Raw genomic sequence first — 19,225 nt, 5'->3', positions numbered from 1 at the left:
GTGTAATTCAGGTTTCAGTATAATGCCAGCTGAAAGTTGGTGGTTCCAATTAAGTACTGCATTGGACCCAAAACTCAAAGCAAAACTTGGGGAGGGAGACTGAAACAAAAAGTTTGTATGCACCCATTTTAAGACGCACTACAGCTGACTTTCAAATAGCTATCATGAGAATACCTACAGCTATTAGGCAAATTGCATTAGTTCTGTATCGAAAATTCCCATTGACTTCCCTGGGAGTTCTGGGTTTGCAAAGAATGCAGGAATTAATACCCATGTTCACTGAGCCCAGTCATGCAACCATTATTCATACAAGTAGTCCTTACTGTCATAAGGAGTCTTATAAGTGTCAATAATGTTGCTCAACAAGAGTATGAAATACAGGATTGGGCTCTCTTTATTAGGGGTAAGATAAGTAGGCTTGTATTGGCTATTATTTTCAAATGTGTCAATATGATAGTATTGCTCATAAGATGCAAAGGCTCTTGGAAAACATTAATCATGTTCTAAGTCACTCCTAGATTCTGATTTTTCTTTTGTCTCTTCCCCCTATCCTCTTCTTCCTTTTTTTATTTTTTGTTTGTTTGCTTTTTTTGGTTTTGTTTTTTCTTCACCTACTTGTATATAGATTCGGAAAAAAATGATAGATGGAGAAAGTGGGGAAAGAACATTTAAAACATTGGTCAAGTCTCAAGATGAGGTAAGATTGGAACATAGGCTGTCCTACTTTCAGAATAGAACACTGCAAAATGATGACGAGAAACTCTATATTTTTAAGAAACTTTTATATTATAAGAAAATTTTATATTTAAAAGCAAACATTCTACTTTTCCAGTGTTCTATAATAGCCTCGTGGACAGGGCCGTCTCTAGGTTTGCTGCGCCCCAAGCAAAAAAAAAACCTCCGAGAGCGCAACTGCTGAAGCAAAAAAAAACCCTCCCGGAATGCCACCTTGGAATTGTGCTGCCCCAAGCACATGCTTGGTTTGCTGGTGCCTAGAGCCGGTCCTGCTCGTGGCTTATTCCTGTACTAATATTTTCCATCCCCCGCCTCCCCGCCCCTGAGTTGCCAACATTCCTGGCTTGTACTAAGGGATAGCACACATTTCTAAGAACAAGGGTGTTTTGTCTCTCTCTTTCTTTGGTGCTTCATAATCATACAAGTGTTGATAAGGCCCCAAATTCTGTTGTCAAGGATTTAGAAGAGAGTTGTCATACTTCTTTAGATGAATCCCTTAGCAAAAGTCTTAAATGGTATAGGAATATGTTGCTTTGTAAGGCATTATATTCTGGTTAGATATGAAGAAAGTGGTGGTGGGGGGGGGAAATGATTATACAATTTTTAGTTCCTAGATTAGGATTCATTACAATGAGCAAATGAATCATCCAAACAGTTACAGTGATAGTATAGATTAAATTTTACTTTGGATCTTGGTGTGCTTATGGGATAAAGTGGGTTTCTAAACATCCTGTCTTGTTTGTTAAACTTTATTTTCCTAAGAACTTTGACCTAGAAAGCTTGGTCCTCAACCCTGACAAGTTTTACAGTAACACAAAGCTGCTTTAAAGCTGAATGGTCTGGCAGCCCCCAGTAATAGGGGAATCCATAGATGGTGTAGGTCTGCCATATGTCTGTGCCACATCACTTACGGCCCCAGAGTAGGGTGTATATCAGGGGGAGGAGTAACAACCGGAGTACAGTAGGCTGCACTCTGTTGATTCCTACCTGCCACAACAGCTCTTTGGGGCTGTATTGTAAATAGTAGGAGCAGCTTGAAGAGGCTTGAATCGACCTATTGTGGCCCCAGAGATGAGGGGAGATTTAAAAATTGAATAGGAAAAATATAAATGTATAAAAAAAGAAAAAAAAGTACATAAATCATAATTTATATATATAAATATAAACAAACCATAGAATAGTAAATGGAATTGTTCATATGTATGCAGCATTGATAGCAGCAACCCTTTGTGGCTGTAACACTTGTTGCCCTTCCCCCACCAACAGCCTACATTTGTCTGTCTCCAACTCTTACATTATGTCTGAACTGAAATGGTAAGACAATCTGGGCCTGAGCCTACTCTTACATTGTTGTAATGCCGGAGGAACCCCACTGAAGTCAACTAGACTTTTAATGGCCCAATCGGCCATGCTGATCGGAGCTGCCAGTGTCCCTTTTCGACCGAACGTTCCGGTCGAAAACTGGATGCCTGACAACCCTAGTTAAACTGGTGTGAGGTCAGAGTCAGGTCCCACTTATTTCATTTGCCTATGAAGTATGTATTGCACTATAAAATTATGATAATAATCATAGCGTTCTCACCCTCATCGCATTTAGATTATTTTATTTTTAACAAAAGAATCTGCAATAAAAATGCAATATGAGCAGATGTAAGACTTTTTCATGAGGATGACAGTTTGATAAGGGAAAGACAGAAAATGATGCAAATGGGCATGTGTTGTTTGTTTTCCTTCCGTAAAATCTTGAAATCCTGGAAAACCTGAGGACCAGTGTTTAGATCAGTCTCCTTTGTAGGACCAGCACTTACTCCACCTATTCATTTGGCATGATAAGAGGGTCATGTTACACATGATGAATTAATCAACAATATCTCCAATGTTGTGCACAATCCAGACTTTTATTTAACATTAAGCATATGTGTCTTATATTTCCAAGTTCTTTTTTACCTGACACATATCCATGGTAACTATAATAATAAAATCCCCCCCTCCATTAACGTCTGAGTTATCCATTGTCTATCTCACAACATGTGAGAGTCCTGGCAGAGTGCAGAACTCTCTTCTAATCTGATCTGATCCCTCAGGAGCTCTTTAATGAACTTAAAATAAAAAAGGAACCCTACAAAAGAACCTGGACAAAAGAATAGCACAAGCATGTAGGGACAAAATCTGAAGGTAGATCGATACAACAATTATACACCCACAGGTGGTCCGAGTCAGCTGACTCAGTTTCTGGGGCTGTAAAATTACTGTGTAGATGTTTGTATTCAGGCTGTAGCCTGAACTCTGGGACCCCGTTAGTGTAGAAGGTCCTACAACCCAGGCTCCAGTCTGAGCCTGAATGTCTATACAACAATTTTTAGCCCCACATCTCGAGCCCACTGATCTGCCCAGCTGCAGCTGTGTCGTGGGTCTTTTATTCCAGTGTAGAGGAACCCAGAAAGGCTAAGGAACAAAATTAATTATGCCTAGCAAGGGACATAAAAGACAACATGAAGGCATTCTTTAAATACATACATACATTAAAAACAAGGAGCAAGAGGACGGTGAAGGAAAGTGCATGACTTCTACTTAGTGGGGAAGGAGAGCTAATAATGGATGACATCAAGAAGGCTTAGGTGTTTAATGTCTGTTTAGTTTCAATCTTTACTAAAAAGATACATTTTGAACAGATACTTAAAACAAATAATATTAGCAACAAGGGGGAAGGAATGCAAGCCAAAATAGAGAAAGAACAAGTTAAAGAATGTTAAGATAAATACATTCAAGTCAGTAGAACCTCACGCATTTCTTTCCCACCCTACATTTCTTAATATATTGGATTTATATCCCTCTATTTTTTTTTCAGAATATATGCAGTGTGTATAGCTGTAATGCAAACTCTCCTATACTGTTCTGTCAATATGCCAGAATACTGGCCTGTAGGGCTCACCTCTAGGGGGAATCATAGAAGATTAGAGTTGGAAGAGACTTCAGGAGGTCATCTAGTCCAACCCCCTGCTCATAGCAGGACCAACCCCAACTAAATTATCCCAGCCAGGTCTTAGTCATGCCGGACCTTAAAAACCTCTAAGGAAGGAGATTCCACCTCCCTAGGTAACCCATTCCAGTGCTTCACCACCCTCCTAGTGAAATAGTTTTTTCCTAATAGCCAACCTAGACCTCCCCTACTGCAACTTGAGAACATGGTTCCTTGTTCTGCCATCTGCCACCACTGAGAATAGCCGAGCTCCATCCTCTTTGGAACTCCCCCCTTCAAGTAGTTGAAAGTTGTTCAGTTTCCATGTCCAATTAATCCTTGGCTATCTGCTGATATCCTGAAAAAAGGTGCCCATATGATGCCAAATGTCTATAATAGTAACTGTTGTGCTCTGGACACCAATCTACTAGAAAGTAGACCGAAACCTCCAATTCATTTCACACAGTTCATTGAACAGCCCTTATATTACAGTGACCTTGGCCACATTACAGCTAGAGACCCAGTAGTGATTGGTTTCCATTACCCATCCTTGACATGGTGAGAATATTACATACTCATAGTCATCTTTGCATAGGGAAATTTCTTCTGTCCTTAACCTTCCATGAAGTCACAAATGCAAAAGAAAGATAAGGTGCATTTATTGCTTTTTTTTTTTAGTGGATGGGCAGTGTGACAATCAATAGTACTAGGTCAATAAACATGGGTAAGATCTGTGCTGAATAAGTTCACCCATCTATAAGTCTTAAGTAAAAAATGTCTCAAAGCATTCCAAGCATCATCTTTGTGGCAAAATGGCTCTTAGATTGTTTACACCTGTCCTGCTGTGCTGAGAAATAACAAGAGAAGAGAGATTTATTCAAGTTATAAAAATCAGAACAGAACCAAATACACCTTTTTTTTTTTTGCATAATCATGTTAATTTTTGTATTTTTATTTTTGCACAGGGACAAAAATAACATCTACTGTAGCACATTTGAACCGTATTAGTAATGTTGTGATGCAGCAGCTGCACAGATTTTATTGCAGACATCCTCATAAATCTTTGTCTCCGACTATAAAGCAGTAATATGCTACAGCTGGCATATACTTATAATTTTTAATGTGGAAAAATAAGTAAAACTGCTCCAGCGGGGTGCATTAATGATGATTAAATCTTCTACGGGAAGTCAGGGGACCTTTTAAACTGTCTGTCATGTCATCTTTCATTCCAGAAGCAAGTGAATTGAAAAGTTAACTTTAATCTCATACTTCACGAAAACGCTCATGCTTAACTTTACACAAATGAGTTGTCCTATTCACTGTAATGGGACGTCTCATGTACATAAAGTTAAGCAAATACATGAGTGTATGACCAGAGCCATAGAGTATTTATCCCTGTATATACAATGTCCCAGAGACACAGAGAAGCAGACATTAGTATATGTAAGTATGTACAGGCATAGTGGTTTGTTATTATAGGGTTGCTTTTAAATGCTTTGCTACTGGCACTAGTTTTTTGTTTAGATACAAGATCACTGGGCCATTCCTATGGAGGGAGACTCTTTCCTGTATTTAAAATAATCAAGAAAAAGAAGTAATCTGACAAATAGACACAAAGGGTAAATGGACAGGCCAAATTTATGGCTCTTTATACTTGACACAGCACTTCTAAAATTCTTTATTAAATTTAAAGAATGCAGATGACTCTGTAACATGTGTTCTAAATCTGGAAATTGCTGAAGAAATGTAATTGCAAAGCAGGTACCATTTTAATGAAAGGAGCAAAAGAATTCCAACAGCTTGTTTGTTATTGAGTTTTACATTCCTTTCACCTCAATAATAAACCAAAGCCTGGTATTTACTGAGCCTCCAGTGGCAATGATATACTTGTTTATCAAAATTGCTTTCCAGAGGTATATTGACAAAGGAAATCGAACGTATACATGGACCGCTGTGAATGGCACAGATTACAGGTAATTAATCTGTTTTTTAATGGAAAGTGTTGGTTTGTTGTTTTGATGAATAATTTTATTCTTATTCGTTATAACACTAAAAAGCCTAAGAACTGACTCTCTCTGCCAAAAAGAATGGAAAGACAAACATTGGTGAAATACATCTTCCTTGAGGATTTCCCTCTGCTCACCACCTAATGGGATAAGGCCCAGTCCTTTAGACCTTTAAAAAAACAAAAATACCACTCCCATTGCCCATGAGTGTTTTACCGAAGGAACTATACAGAATCAAGCCCTCAATCTTTTGTGGAGCTTTCTAAATAACTCACATACTAGCAAAGTTTCACCATACTTACTAAGAAGATTGTGTGGTTCCTGGTATCAATTTTAAGTGGACCTTATCTTTTCAGGGATCTCATAAATTCTGCAAGACTCTTAAAATCTTTGTAGTGTTTGATTTGTAACTGTGTCTTTGGTTGTGGTCCTCTCCCTCAGCTCCTCTTCTAATCCCACCTTTTCTTGCAGTCTCTCCAACAATAATTTCCATTCCCACACTGGCCTTTGCAAGAAAAAATTAAAAAAAATAAAATAAAAAAGGAAGCACTAATGTTTCATGCCTTTACAAAACAAGCAATTTCACAACCTTATTTTGTGTAAACCTCCTTTTCAATCTTATATTCATTATTTGTCATGTCATGTCATATCTAACCTACCGTGTCAGATTTTGGCAGGCAAGTATTGTGGTATTATCACTCTAATGTGCAGTTGCATTTAAGATGCCATATACAAATGTAAAATAACAATTATATTATTTTGTATATAAAATTGTATGGCCATAGATAACAGCAGAGAAAGATAACACTCTTTGGAAAAGGTGTACCACACACTCACACAATTGGCCTGAAATGCATGATTTCAGACACAATAGCTACACATCGCTGTGACACTGGAAGGGATGCGACATCCCCTTCCTAAAGTATTTGGGCTGCAGTTGGTCCAGGAAAGTTATCAGACTTTAGTTTCAAAGCTGAATACTTTTAAGATTACCAACATTGGGCCCAAATATTATGAAGTTCTGAATATCCAAGTTAGGGCACTCAGGAACTTTCAGGACTGGACAAAGTGTCACAAAGCAGAATCACCCGTGTTTTGCCTACGTAGTGTGAAACCAGAAACAACATTGAAAGGATTATTTTATTTTAACAAAAATATGTAATATTGGGAGTTTTACCCAAAATAATAATATTTGCATTACTATGATGTCTAGAGACATCAACCAAGTTGAGGTAGTAGGCACTGTGCAAATATATAGTGAACAACAGTCTCTGAACAAAATATTTTACAAAACAAACAAACAAACAACATACCAACTCCCTAAACCTAGTTGTTATGAATTAAAACAAAGAGCTGGCTTGATCCATGCAATTCAGAACCTTGTTTTTCTGTTGTTACCCCCATTTTTATTTTCTGAAGGAAAGCAGGGTATTTTTCATCCTATCGTGCTATCTAGTACGCAGTACAGATGCTTATTTGATTTATGAGAGTTCTCAATTCTTACCAAATTCCTCTCATAGCTGTTTTTCATAGTCTGAGAGACAGCAGTTAATCTCTTGGGTTCACATTGCAGCAGTCCCATTAAACATAAAATTATAGATTTTAATTAGTAGTTTCTGTTAGCAATAACTGTTAATGGCAGGTAAACCTCTCCTGATTTCCCTTGAGGGGAATTGATAGAAGGCTATCACTAAATAATACGGAATCTCACTTCTGTGATGTTTAAATGGCAAATGCATTATTAAAGGTCATCTTGCTTATGGCCCAGTTGTGCAACTTGTTTTAATGTTAATTTCTGCAGCCATCCATTAGAAACCAGTGGCAAAATGCACTTTTATGTTAATGAAAATTGAGTGCAAACATTAAGGATGTGGGATGAAGTAGATATGTATCTGATGGGGATTTATAACCATTGCCTTTAACATCCTTTTTAAAAAGTTCTGCTCTCAGATGCATGTATTGATTTTTAGTGGCAAAACCAAAAGAATCATTTCTAAACAACAATGGATATTGGAATCAAAGGAGGTGCATTATAAAATATATTGTACATCTTAAGGCACTCTTATATAGTCCAGTTCAAAGAATTATTTTGTCCAGAAGGGACTGTATTACTTTAAGAAGATATTCTGTCTCTCAGAGATAATGTAAATTCAAGTACTACAAGTTTTTGCATTACATATCAGTAGCTGTCTTATTACTAAAAGGGGACTCGGTCATCATCATACTCTTTTCATAGCAGTTCAGAATTATTTGTGATTCTTTTCAGCTGTTCTTTAAGCCTAACTTTCAGTGGATATATCCATAAAAATTGTGGCTGGCCTATGAATTTTATGATGGGTGCAGATCCTGGAATGCCTCCTACTTTACTTCAGGCCCCTATTACATGTAGTTAATTTCAACCCCATTGAAGTGCCTAAAGTTAGCACTATGGCAGTGTGGGACTGTATGTAATAATCAAATCATCTCATCTCACAATAATTTTCATCCCCAACTTTTAATTGTTTTCAAAGACACATCAAAGCTGACTTGAGAAAACTGCTTTAAAAAGTCTAAGTTTTCTCCACTGAGCTAAATGTGTCTTTATGTCTTTGTTTATGCCTTTGTTATTTCTGTTGCAGTTTGGCCTTGGTATTACCATCTTACAGCTTTTACTACATTAAAGCCAAAATAGAAGAACCAATAACTCAGGCCAGATGTAAGTACTTTGAAGGTTCTCTGGGTTCTGACCTACTTCTGACACACAGGCTTTTAAAAAAAATATTTTTGAAATTCATAAAGTGTGTGGAGTTCCCTAATGTTATCATAATGTACCCAAAATCTACAGCAATGATTCTAACCCATTGTAAACATTCAAGGTACAAGAAATATTCTACACAGCTAGAATATGTGCAGGTACCCCAACTTTGCTCCTTCCCTTTTTCTATGTACCTATAGAATCATTGCTTTGTGTATCCTCTGTTGGTGTCGTTTTAAGGGTCTGCTAGCTGACATTTAAATATTCCACCTGTTAAATATTAATATTTAATATATAGGCTATAAAGCAAAGCTTCTTTTCATAGCTTGCAGTAATTACAGTGCTGTATAAAGCAATTTCTCATGCTGCTCTTATAAATAAAGTAATATTAGGGGCTATTTAGTTTTGGCTTACAGTTAAGCTTTTATGTTGCACTTTGTAAATAGTTTCAGTGGATGTCTATAGAATCTTATTTGGATGACGCTCATTTTAAGCCACTTCCAGATTCTAGAAAACTGACTGGAAATATGATGTATTTCCAGCTATAAAGTTTTGTTTATTTTGTTTGACCATAGTTGAGCCAGTAAATGAAGCATGAGCCATCAGATCCTTTTAACTTTATCCAAGTGTTAATCCAAACCTGAATGAATTTCATTTTTGCATTTAGAAATATGTGTATGTAAAAATTTACTTACAAGGACAAAACATTTTCAACTTTTGTTACAAGTCTCCTTGTCAGTCATAGCTCCTATTATCTCAGAGAAGATGTGGTTAGAAGTTGTTTAATTGACAACCACGTCATCTATCATCGTATGCTGGGTAGGAGATAACACGATAAGCTTTTACCAACCAGTCATTTTGTATGATTTGTTTCTTAACTTTATCAAATAGGGACTAGTGATTAAAGTATTAATGAGTGAAAAAAGTGGTTCTATTTATGGACTAGATCTATTGATGTCGGACCGGCATCAATATACCCTGCAAAATAGACCCTTGAAATAGGCACAGTGTATAGAGGTTACCTCAGAAATAATAGACAAGGACATACACTCCAGTCTTCAAAGATGTTTGTCTTTTTCCCAGACTACAGCTGTGCATAAATTGAATCTATGATCTATTCACAATATTTTTATTCAAGGGGTGGTTGAATAAAATATTGGTTTGTGACCCCTTTTGCTTTACCCTGTTTTTTTCTGTTTCCCTGCTTTCTCTTTCTGATGGATTTTCACAGTCAAAAAGGGCAAGTATATTCTTGTTGCTCAATTTCCTTCTGTTTACTGCAGTTGATATTTTCCACTTATTTCCATTCCTACTGGACATTCTCCTTTGTATTCTTCATTTCTGGACTTCTCCCATGATCATTGGGTACCATAGCAACAGCAAGGGGGAGGGGAATCTATAAAATGCTTTTGTGTTTTCATGCACATTTCAATTTGTTGCTAATCTCTAATCCCTGTTTGTCTGATCCTGTCACCTGTTGGTTCATGCTGATGCTCAGATATATCATTACGTTTTTTGAAGACCACTCTTTTCAATAACATTGAAAGGGACTTATTGTAAAAGTGATGCTTTATAACTTTATTCATGAAAATATTAGAGATAAATGTTTTCCTTGATGTTCTCAATCCTAAACATCCCAAGTATTTTGAATTATCACATTGTAATGATAATGGAAATGTCACATATACTTTGGATTATCATATTGTCGTGATACTGAAACAATTACTCAGATTTAACTTGCTTCTATTGTTCTGTTATTGCTTGATGTATTGCTGTATAATAATCAGATCATTTCTTCCTGCAATGTGGAATATTGATGATGGTATAGTACATTAGTTAGAAAAATGTTCTTTAGAGATCTCATTTTTTAACATTCACAGATGCATGCAGAAATTATCCAAGTAATTTTACAAACTTCTGTTTACTTATCTGATATTCAACCTTCATCTTTGTAGATTCAGAAACTCTAAAGATTGATCACTTTGATGAAGCTGGCTATACCTTTATAGCACCAAGGTTGGTCAATTTCCCAGTTCTAAGCATTATACACAGCAGTAAATAAGAAGTCTTGATCAGGTTAGTGACATTTATGAAGCATGGACTTGCCCAATAAAACTTAATTTTGCACAAGAAATGTGCTGGGGAAAATTCTCAAGTATAAGAGCAATGGTTAAACTCAGATTTACAAGTTTAGATAACATTTTTATTGGAAGAATATGGATAAAACCATCTCAGGCTACTTCATCACATAGTTTATCATATAGCACTCCATACTTTGCAGTGTTATAACTGTGATAGACCCAGGCCAGTTGGGAACAGCAGAGTAGTCCTGTTGGTATCCAGGAAGTGGGCGGGCAAAGCCCGCCCACTGCTAAAGGACCTCCCCCCAGCCTAAGGGGAGGATCTACGGGGCCGGGACACTAACTAATTGCGTGGGACAACCAAAGAAAAAAACAGGATCGGGAGTGAGGTGGAACAGCAGAGTAGTAGGAGGGAGATATACTGGCCACTGGAGAAGCAGTTTTCTGTTCCCTGAGTGACCAGAGCAGGGGCTGCTCCAGGCTAATGAGAACACCTGACTCTAATTAACCTGCAAAGAGTCAGGTGAGGCTGTTAAGCACCTGACTCTAATTAAGGCCCCTCTGATGCTATAAAAGGGCTCACTCCAGTCAGGCCAAAGGGAGCCAGAGGAGAGGAAGTGTGTGCGAGGAACTGGAAGCAAGAGGCGTGCAAGAAGCTGAGAGTGAGTAGGCATACTGCTGGAGAACTGAGAAGTACAAGCATTATCAGACATCAGTAGGAAGGTCTGGTGGCGAGGACAAAGAAGGTGTTGGGAGGAGGTCATGGGGAAGTAGCCCAGGGAGTTGTAGCTGTCGTGCAACTGTACCAGGAGGCACTCTAGACAGCTGCAGTCCACAGGGCCCTGGGCTGGAATCCGGAGTAGAGGATGGGCCTGGGTTCCCCCTCAACCTCCCAACTCCTGATCAAACACAGGAGGAATTGACCTGGACTGTGGCTTCTACCAGAGGGGAAGGTCTCTGGGCTGTTTCCCAACCCACAGGGTGAATCAGTGAGGCGAGCAAATGCGCCAATAAGTGCAGGACCCACCAAGGTAGAGGAGGAACTTTGTCACAAATATTTGGAAGGATAAAAGAAAAAAATAGCTACCTCAGACTAAGCCTCATTTATTTATTTATTGGAAGGTAGTGTGGTCTAGTGAATACAATGTTGGGACTCAGGAGTTCTTAATTCTATTCCTGGATCCAGATGCTGTTTGACAAACTGGCTTAACCTATTCATTCCTCAGGTTCCCCACTTGTAAAATTGGTATAATAATACTTATCTCTTTTGTAAAGGCTTTACAGGTTTAAGGATAAAGAGTATTTCCATAAGATCTATGATAACAATTATTGGGTGTAACGCCATTGACTTCAGTGGAGTTAAAATCTCTGGAGATATTTAAGAGTAGGTTAGATAAACGTCTATCAGGGATGGTCTAGACAGTATTTGGTCCTGCCATGAGGGCAGGGGACTGGACTCGATGACCTCTCGAGGTCCCTTCCAGTCCTAGAGTCTATGAATACTTGCTGGAGGATTCTCTGCAGCTTGAGGTCTTCAAACCACAATTTGAGGACTTCAATAACTCAGACATAGGTTAGGGGTTTGTTATAGAAGTGGATGGGTGAGATTGTATGGCCTGCATTGTGCAGGAGGTCAGACTAGATGATCATAATGGTCCCTTCTGACCTAAAAGTCTATGAGTCTATGAATCTGTGAAAAACAGGGATGAATCTGATCGAGTAAGGGCATTAGTTTCCTGGGTTTTCCCAAGGAATTCTACTTTCATAGTTCATCGCATTTGTGCAACTGAAACATATTAGTATAAATATGCTTGCTTTAGTACGATTCAAACTCAAAAGCTCAAGCTTTTTTAGCCCACTAAAGATGTATTCTAAAAAAAAATCACATGTAAAACAAATAGTTGTGGGGATTTTTTTTGTTGGTTCCCCTCCCCCCCGCCCCCAAACTCAAAGCAGTCTAAAACTGATCAGGAGCATATAATTTTCTTGGAGGGTCGGAGGCATTGATAATGGAGTGTAGCACTGATAAAGGATACTTGATCCTGCAACTAATATATGTGGGCAGAACCAGGCACAGAGCCCCATTGAATTGCTGACCATAGGACTGGGGTCTAAATTCTGCCTGGGTTCTTTTTGGTCATGGTGTAATAAGTGAATGGCAGGAAGGTGGGTTCTTTCTAAAGAAATGTTTGAACTAACTTTTCCTTTGCGTAGCATATAAATTGTATTTTGAAAATTTGCCTATACCACTGGTAATTGTTCAACACCTATCTTCTCTTTATCGTTTACTCTACTGTGGAAAATCTAGTGCATAATTTAATATGAAATGAATGCATTTAATCCCACTTGCTAGCTAATGTTTCCCCTTAAAGTGAACAGTGATTTTTAGCATACTTACTTATGGCTCTGCTTCAGAGAATCACACGAGGTATGTGGTCATACCAAATATGTGTAAATAAACCCACTTTACCCATGTGAATTTTGTGGGGGGAGGGAGTAGTTAGTCTCTAATTCAGTTTTAATAGTGTACAATCTCCAGTCAAGGGCCTCCAATGCTAAGAGGTCATATAAATAATATGATTTCCAGTATATTTTGGCTAAACATTGCCTCTAGTTAACCAATAATTTAGGTTGCTCCCTTGGCTGGGTCACTTAAAACACTTGAGAAGATGGCTAGGAAACTGGCCTCTTCCTATTGAATTCTGCAAAGAGGGTAAACAGAATTTTGCAGAATCCTGTTCCACTGTCTTTTATAATATACTAGCACTGATCTGAGGGCCTGCAAAGCTCTGCCTGGCTTGCAGGAAATGCAAGGCATTTCTTATTGGCACCAGTCGCACCTGAAACAAATCTAACAAGATTGATGTTTTGTTGTTTTTCAGAGAATACTGTAATGATGTAAAAGTATCAGTCAACAACACTGATTTTCTTTTAAATTTCAATGAGTTTATTGATCGAAATACCCCAAACAGCCCTTCATGTAAGTATTCTATTCCATTCACTAAACTTATTTTCACAGGGAGATATAAAAATATGAAAGCCGCTGCAAGACGATAGCTTTCATTATGCCAGTGTTTTAAGATGTTTTTTCTGTATTTATTTGCTTAATGGAATTACATACAGGTCAGAGCATTGAACTTATCAGAGGTTTTATTTATATCCAAGAGAGCGCTGGTAAGATTGGTTTGCAGATTGCTGTGACCATTGAGAAATCTCCCTAAATAATATGAAGCAAAATGTATTCAACAACTTACAAACTTCTGTCGTGGATTGTTTTCTAGCAGCATCCAAAATGCCAGTCAGTTCCCTTCTACACTCCCTCACTGTTTTTAGTTCCTATTTTTATCAGCCAACACAATGCCACAGGCAGAATTTAAAAGAAAAAAAATATCTTTGTCTTCTATCTTCCACAGTCAGTTTCAACACTGGCCTAAGGGTATAAAGACCTTTCAGATAGATCTGTTCTGAAGATTGTAGCATATCCCTTCAAATAGTTTGTGAGCCCTCTAGTGGGCCTTTTGTTTCAGAAGGCACCAGAAACTAAAGAGCAGATGTGGAAGCACACGCTAAGCATTCTATGCTTGCTATCGTTAGTAAACATGGTTATTTGGAACCCAGCTTTGTCTGTGTGTATTCTTCCTATTCTGAATGTTGTGTAGAGAGTAAAGACACAGTTATTGTTAGGGTCTGTTGGCTTCTACAACAGAAGACAGGGAGGTTCACTAGAGGGCTCACAGACCAATTCCTGTTCATTACAAAGACATATTCCTTTTTTAGTGTTGCTTTATCATTTCCCTTCTTGTGCATGGATTCCACTGAATTTTAAAGTCTGGGTACTGGAACCAGTGCAACTGCTTCTCTGCAAAGGACCTTTCACTGTGTATTTAAGAGGGCACTTTTTTGTGATTACTGAATTAATTTCCTACACTTGTTCATAAAAAGGGTGCTTACAAATGGAACATACAGTATTCCTGTAAAATAGATAAGACATAGTGTAAAATAGATAAGACATAGGATGGCAAGTTGTTAGATCCTAACTCAAGAAACCATTCCATGACATCGATGATCTCTCCAATTATCACCCTAGTGCAAATCATCTTCTGTTAGGAAAAGTTGCTGAGAAAGAAATAAACTTGTGGCAGAGCAGGTCTGGCAGCAGCTGGAGTCCTCAGGTCTACTTGACACCGCCACTATGTTTCAGAGAATGGAGAGAATACACTGATTATGTTATTTAATGCTGTCTCCCTGCTGATGACCGTATATCAGGTCCCCCTCATTCAACATAACCCCTTAACCCTTCTGCCTTGCAATCTCTACCTACTGGGTTTTTATAATACCAGCCTCACCCACCGTCCCTAAGGCTTGTTGCGTCATCATACAGAGCCACCCTTAGAGAAAAACAAAACAAACGAACCAAAATTAGAGTGAAATGTCCTTTGTGATTGGTCAATAGCACTATCATTATCTCAGCTACCTCTCCTTGTGTCAGTGCAGCACATTGTCATTTGGCTACAAAGACCTAAATCTTTGATTTTTCTGAACCGGGAAAGCATAAGCACAGGAAGTGGGGAACAGCACCTCCAGCACTTGAGCACTGTGGATGGAGGCATAACATACATTTAAGCCATATAATCCCGATCCCTGGAGAGAACACACTAAGTAGAGGAATATACTGCATATGTTACCAAAAAAAAAAAAAGTGCAACCTACACTCCCCCTGGTGCAGCCTTGCCCATGACTGCCAGCCAATGACTGCTGTATGCTGGGAGGGAGATGATGGAGTCTTAGCCACACTCCTACACAGACAATCCACCTCCAGGGCTTGGATCACTTCTAGCAGCACTGGCTGGCCTTGCCTCTGATGTGACCCCAACACTTTGAACCCAGTGTTGGCTGCCTCCTCTGTAAATTTACTGGGGTGGAGGAAGGAGCTTTCTATTTCTCTTCTCCACTCTAGTTCTCCCATAAAGAGCCAATCAAAATCTGTCCCTAACTGTATAGGATTGAGGTTGCTCAATCACTTTCTACATTGAGGCAAAACAGTTGCCATTAAATTGGCTACTGATTAGAGGAGAGAGCATGGGCTCCTAAGTTCTGTCACTTCCACTGGGCAAGTCACTTCAGGCCTGATCCTGTTGTCAATATAGCCAGCAACAAAAGTCCTATGGACTTCAATGGTGCAGGATTGTGCCTCTGTTTAAACTTAGCTGCTTGCAAAATGGGGTTCCTTTTGTCAATGCCTGTTAAGCATTTTCCTTGGGTGAATGCAATCTACCATTACAATTTATTATTTACTTGTTGTGAAACACGAGCTGTGTGCTTGATACTGTACAAGGACAGAGAAGCTTACATGTTTAATAGACCAAACATGCTGGAAAACCCAGAGGAAGGTTCAATCATAGAATGAGTATTTTGTGCTTAGTCTTCTTCTTTAAGGCCCTAACCCAGCAAACCCCACAAGCATGTGCTTAACTTAAATGACAGATAGTCAAGGTGGACTACTCTCATGCTTATGTGTATTACTTGCTCAGGCCTAAGTGCAGTTCTGCTTTGATGGAAGATACTCTCCAGTCAACTTCCCTTACTCTTCTTGGAGAGCTGCTTTGGAAAGTACAAATGGCATTGCCTAGTCCCATGTTTATTATCTGTCAGAGATTTCCATATCAACCAGGGCTGGCTCCAGGCACCAGCCCAACAAGCAGGTGCTTGGAGCGGCCACGGGGAAGGGACAGCATGTCCGGCTCTTTGGCGGCAATTCGGCGGCGGGTCCCTCACTCCCTCTTGGAGCGAAGGACCAGCTGCCCAATTGCCACCGAAGACTGAAGTGGCATCGGTAGATGGACTTTTGGAGTCTAACTTGATTCTTTCCAGCTGATGTATCATCACCAACAATAAAGATCCCATAGGCCAAATTAGGGTTATACCTGGGAAATCCTTTTGTTTTAAAGTCATGCACTAAATTTCACTCATGCAAAAACATTGCCTTCCGTGGGTTTGCTGACTGACTGGAATGTCTAGATGCACAAGATGGAATAGAATTCAGAACTCAGCCTTAGCTTTGTTTGCTCAACTGGGAAAGCAGGAAAAATCATGTGTGTCACTAAATGCACAAAAATTGCTTTTTCACATATCTTACTCTGAATATAAAAAGGAAATAAATCTCTGAATAGTAAAGCCATGTCATTTTTACATTCTGATTTTTCAGAGTGGAATGAACAATACTTTAATATATGAAGCTTAGCCTTACAATAGGTGCACTTAAATAGTTCATTCCTGTTTGGGATGTGTTACCTGTGGTATTCCCCATTGTAAATATGGAAGTATTCTTGGAAATGATAATAGTTCTAAAATTGGAATAAACTTATTAAATGCGTCCACTGTATATTTGTGTTATTAAAGACATCAGTTAAACATTACTGTTCAAGAAAATTTCAAAGAAGATTTTAATAGCTATATTCATGTATTTGAGTGCTTACCTCCTGTTAGCATTGCTAGAGGTTTTAAAGAGACATGGAGAGAAAAATATACTTCTTGTGATCTGTCATGATATGGGATCAATTATCATGAAAGCCGAGGAGATATCAGATTCTAAGCACTACCATGTCCTTGTTTCATCCAAAGGGAACTCCAGTAAAAATGTCTTTACTTTGTTAGACCACCTAGCTAAAATAATCTGCAACAAGATATGAAATCCTCTCACAATGTAACTATCTTTAAGGCTAATTTATTTTCTTAATTGTCCACACATTTGTCTTATTGGATGATGTATTATGGTTGTATAATGTATGACTGTAACTTTGAGTGTGTCCCCAGAGTCAGTCTTAGAAATGAGATTATTCATCTCAAATGACTTAACCCAGAAAGAAATTTTAATAAATGAAAACTCTAAGCTAATAGCCTACATTAGTTTATAATTGAGTATTGAGGACACATTAGTGTCAGCATGGTACACACTAGGGCTTAGAGAGTAATTAAACCATACAGCACATTGTCAAATTACTGCCAGCTCTCAGATTTGAATTCACAATGATATTTGAATTTGTTTTCCTAATTTTTATTTTTTTCATAACCGTAACTTAAACAAGTACTCTCTTGAATGATTAACATAACGGTTTTGACTAAAGTAATGTGTAATAATCCTTCTTGGAGATTATCCTTCACAAAAAATTGTCTTTAAAAGGGAACAACTAATACCATCTATAAGGTTATCTAATTCATATGTAGGACATAGCTTTAATTTTCATTACTTTTTACAGCTAAACATTTAGGGACTGATCGAGTCATATTCAGAACTCCCATTTGACTTAGGTGGAAATTTGGATCAAGTATGGGCTGCAGGAACTAGCCCTGGTAATATTCAGCACAGTCCCTGATCTCTTCTCCTTATTTTCAGCTGGACAGGTTACTTTTAATCAAATATCTTGTCCTTGTTATGTACCTTAGTATGGCTCTGTCCAAATGACTTGGATCTTACCATCCCGGATTCTGCAAACAATCACCTCTGTAAATTTAATTCCGTGAGTGCCAAGTAGCTGGAGCCCTTAGGTGAATAAGGTTGTGAAGGATTGCAACTAAACAGGATAATGTAAATATGTCCTAATTAGGATTAAAGTAATTTGTTAAAATGGGATTGAAGCAGTACTATCTACTGGTTAGAGCATGGCCTAGAAGTTGATTGTGTTGATGTTTGTAGTAAAGTTCATTACAAATTCAGATTTTAAAGTGGATTTACTGAAAGCTTTTTTGCAAAGGTTCACAGCCTGATTTATGATTTTGCATAAGAGTAGTAGAGAATTAACAGATTAAATGTGAAATGCAGAAAAACTTGGGTGGTTTTGACCACAGGTCATTTTGAGTTCATTTGAGTCCAAAGGTAAGAATGAAACGTGAAGCATAAGAAACAATATCATAGAAAAAGGTTGTGATATCCTCTGCAGTGAAACCACAGAGTTCGGCGCAATTCAGATTGGGAGTCAGAACTCCCTAGTTCTAATCCCAATTCAACTGCTGCCTCACTGAGTGGCCTGAGAGTCTTTCTGTTTACTTCATTGGGCTTTGGTTCAGCCATTGTTTTATTTTCCACAGCTGTAAAATTGGATACTGTAATATTTGCCTAAATCACTAGGGTATTGTAAAGAACTTTCTGTTACAAAGTGGTCTCCAAAACAGAAGAGATTGAGAAGCACTGACCTCTGACTAGTTTTTCAAGGGTACAGCCTTAGATGTGGCCCATCTAATCTAATTGTTTAAAACATGATTATCACTGTAAGTTTTTACAGGAAGGGAAGAAAAATGCTTGTTGCATTTTAAAAATAAAGAAAGGTCTTGACTGTCAGATTTATACTGCAGTTGAATTCTATTTATTCTTTGTAAAGCAAGACAAGGTGGGGGAGGTAATATCTTTTATTGAACTAAGCTTTGTTGGTGAGAGAGTCAAGCTTTCAAGCTACAGAAAGCTCTTCTTTGGGTCTGGGAAAGGTACTTCAGCAATTTCCTGCATAGGAGAGAGAAAACAAAACAAAACAAAATGCATAACTGCATGTCCTGAGAAGAATGAGATGTCAGCTATTTGAATGAAAATGTGCTCTTCACAGTATGTTAACTTCCATCTTTGATACAAAACTGGATTCATTCCACATTAAATGACTGGATAATTAATTTGGTACCTGGGTGGCTTTATAGAATGTAATGTTGGCAAAACTAAAGTTAG

At 38.2% G+C, this 19,225-nt stretch overlaps 1 protein-coding gene across 6 annotated transcripts in view; it reads left to right on the top strand.

The window, feature by feature from the left end:
* The window catches only part of CACNA2D1 (calcium voltage-gated channel auxiliary subunit alpha2delta 1), a 658,833-nt gene that overhangs the window by 585,933 nt on the left and 53,675 nt on the right, over positions 1 to 19,225 (top strand). For 3 of the 6 annotated variants that reach the window (XM_039518644.1, XM_039518662.1, XM_039518651.1), the window contains 6 exons: positions 626 to 697; positions 5,606 to 5,667; positions 8,319 to 8,395; positions 9,666 to 9,674; positions 10,390 to 10,450; positions 13,398 to 13,495. In XM_039518644.1, coding sequence (XP_039374578.1) covers positions 626 to 697; positions 5,606 to 5,667; positions 8,319 to 8,395; positions 9,666 to 9,674; positions 10,390 to 10,450; positions 13,398 to 13,495 — 379 coding nt within the window. The remainder of the gene's footprint in view (positions 1 to 625; positions 698 to 5,605; positions 5,668 to 8,318; positions 8,396 to 9,665; positions 9,675 to 10,389; positions 10,451 to 13,397; positions 13,496 to 19,225) is intronic. The other 3 variants (XM_039518654.1, XM_039518657.1, XM_039518671.1) reach the window with 1 other exon arrangement.

This window comes from Mauremys reevesii, linkage group 1, assembly GCF_016161935.1.
Source record: "Mauremys reevesii isolate NIE-2019 linkage group 1, ASM1616193v1, whole genome shotgun sequence".
In the NCBI taxonomy this organism is placed as follows: domain Eukaryota; kingdom Metazoa; phylum Chordata; order Testudines; family Geoemydidae; genus Mauremys; species Mauremys reevesii.
The sequence above is the reverse complement of the archived record's forward strand: the minus strand, read 5'-3'. Positions and strand labels throughout refer to the sequence as shown.